The sequence below is a fragment of the Sinocyclocheilus rhinocerous genome, unplaced genomic scaffold (assembly GCF_001515625.1).
Source record: "Sinocyclocheilus rhinocerous isolate Xijiao unplaced genomic scaffold, SAMN03320098_v1.1 scaffold2064, whole genome shotgun sequence".
NCBI lineage: Eukaryota > Metazoa > Chordata > Actinopteri > Cypriniformes > Cyprinidae > Sinocyclocheilus > Sinocyclocheilus rhinocerous.
The window spans coordinates 1-1,313 of record NW_015636554.1 but is presented as its reverse complement, the minus strand read 5'-3'; the positions used below and the strand labels follow the sequence as shown (position 1 = coordinate 1,313).

Below are 1,313 nucleotides of genomic sequence, written 5' to 3'. Positions count from 1 at the left end.
TATACTCCTTCCGTTTCCACTATACTCTCTCTCACACATACATACATTCTTCTCTTACATACACATATTTTCTTCAGACATACATACATTCTATATATATATGTACGTGAAAGGAGAATGTACGTGTGTGTGAGAGTAGAAATATATGCATGTGTAAGGAGAATGTATGTGTGTGAGAGTAGAAATGTATGCATGTGAAAGGAGAATGTAAGTGTGTGAAAGCACAAATATATGTATATGTTAAAGGAGAATGTAAGTGTGTGAAAGCAAAAATATATGTATGTGAAAGGAGAATGTAAGTATGTGAAAGCAAAAAATATATGCATGTGTAAGGAGAATGTATGTGTGTGTGAGAGTAGAAATGTATGCATGTGAAAGGAGAATGTAAGTGTGTGAAAGCAAAAATATATGTATGTGAAAGGAGAATGTAAGTGTGTGAGAGTGCCAGAATGAATTATGGCTTGTACGGCCCCTCATAGTTTAAGGTTTTGTTTTCTTTAACTATAATAACCCAGAAAAGTACATAAAATATGATAAAAACCATGTACCACTGAAACTCCACAGTACTTTTATATACCATGTTTGATTTTCCTTACAAAACAAATAATGTTGCGGTATTTTCCCTAAAGGTATTTTAATGTCACTGTAAGGTATTTCAAAAAATACTATTGCCATAATATCGTATCATATGGTAATTCTCTGCTGCTTTAATATATATATCAGAGCGCTGCAATTCATGAAGCATGGTATTTATGTGCTACTCCAAGGTGCATGGTATTTTTTGAAAAGCCTTACTATTTAAAAAGCATGAGACATGAATGTTGTGATCAGATTTAACAGCACAACACCAGAAGAGTGCAAGACTGACTTGAGCTGGGTGAGGATGTTCTTCTGCGTGAGCTTCCTCTTGCACAGGAAGCCGCTCTTCATCTTCACGCTGTAGCTGATGCTGTGGAAGCTCACGGTCGCTCCTCGTCTGGCCGATGAGGAGCTCGTCCTGGTGGACACATTGTTCTCCAGATCTGCGACTCTGCTCATCTGAACGGCCGTGTCTGCCATCACAACACCTGAGGAGCAGCTGGCAGAAGACAGGAACTAAAATCAGGGCTGAGTTCATAAACCAAGTTTCAGTCTGTTTGCAGAATCACAATGTACCTGAACTATCCGCTTACATCATTTTTATACAAGTAATTAGTAAAACTGTGTTGAAATATGTGGCCCTGGAGCACAAAACCGGTATATTTGTAGCAATAGCCAAAAATACATTGTATCAATTTTTCTTTGATGCCAAAAATCATTAGGATATTAAGTAA

At 37.2% G+C, this 1,313-nt stretch overlaps 1 protein-coding gene across 1 annotated transcript in view; it reads right to left on the bottom strand.

Moving 5' to 3' along the window:
• Positions 1 to 1,080, bottom strand: part of LOC107747918 (ATP-binding cassette sub-family G member 2-like) — a 31,399-nt gene extending 30,319 nt beyond the window's left edge. The window contains 1 exon segment of the mRNA XM_016562530.1: positions 869 to 1,080. Coding sequence (XP_016418016.1) covers positions 869 to 1,059 — 191 coding nt within the window. The 5' untranslated portion in view covers positions 1,060 to 1,080.
• Between the last annotated feature and the right edge of the window lie 233 nt (positions 1,081 to 1,313).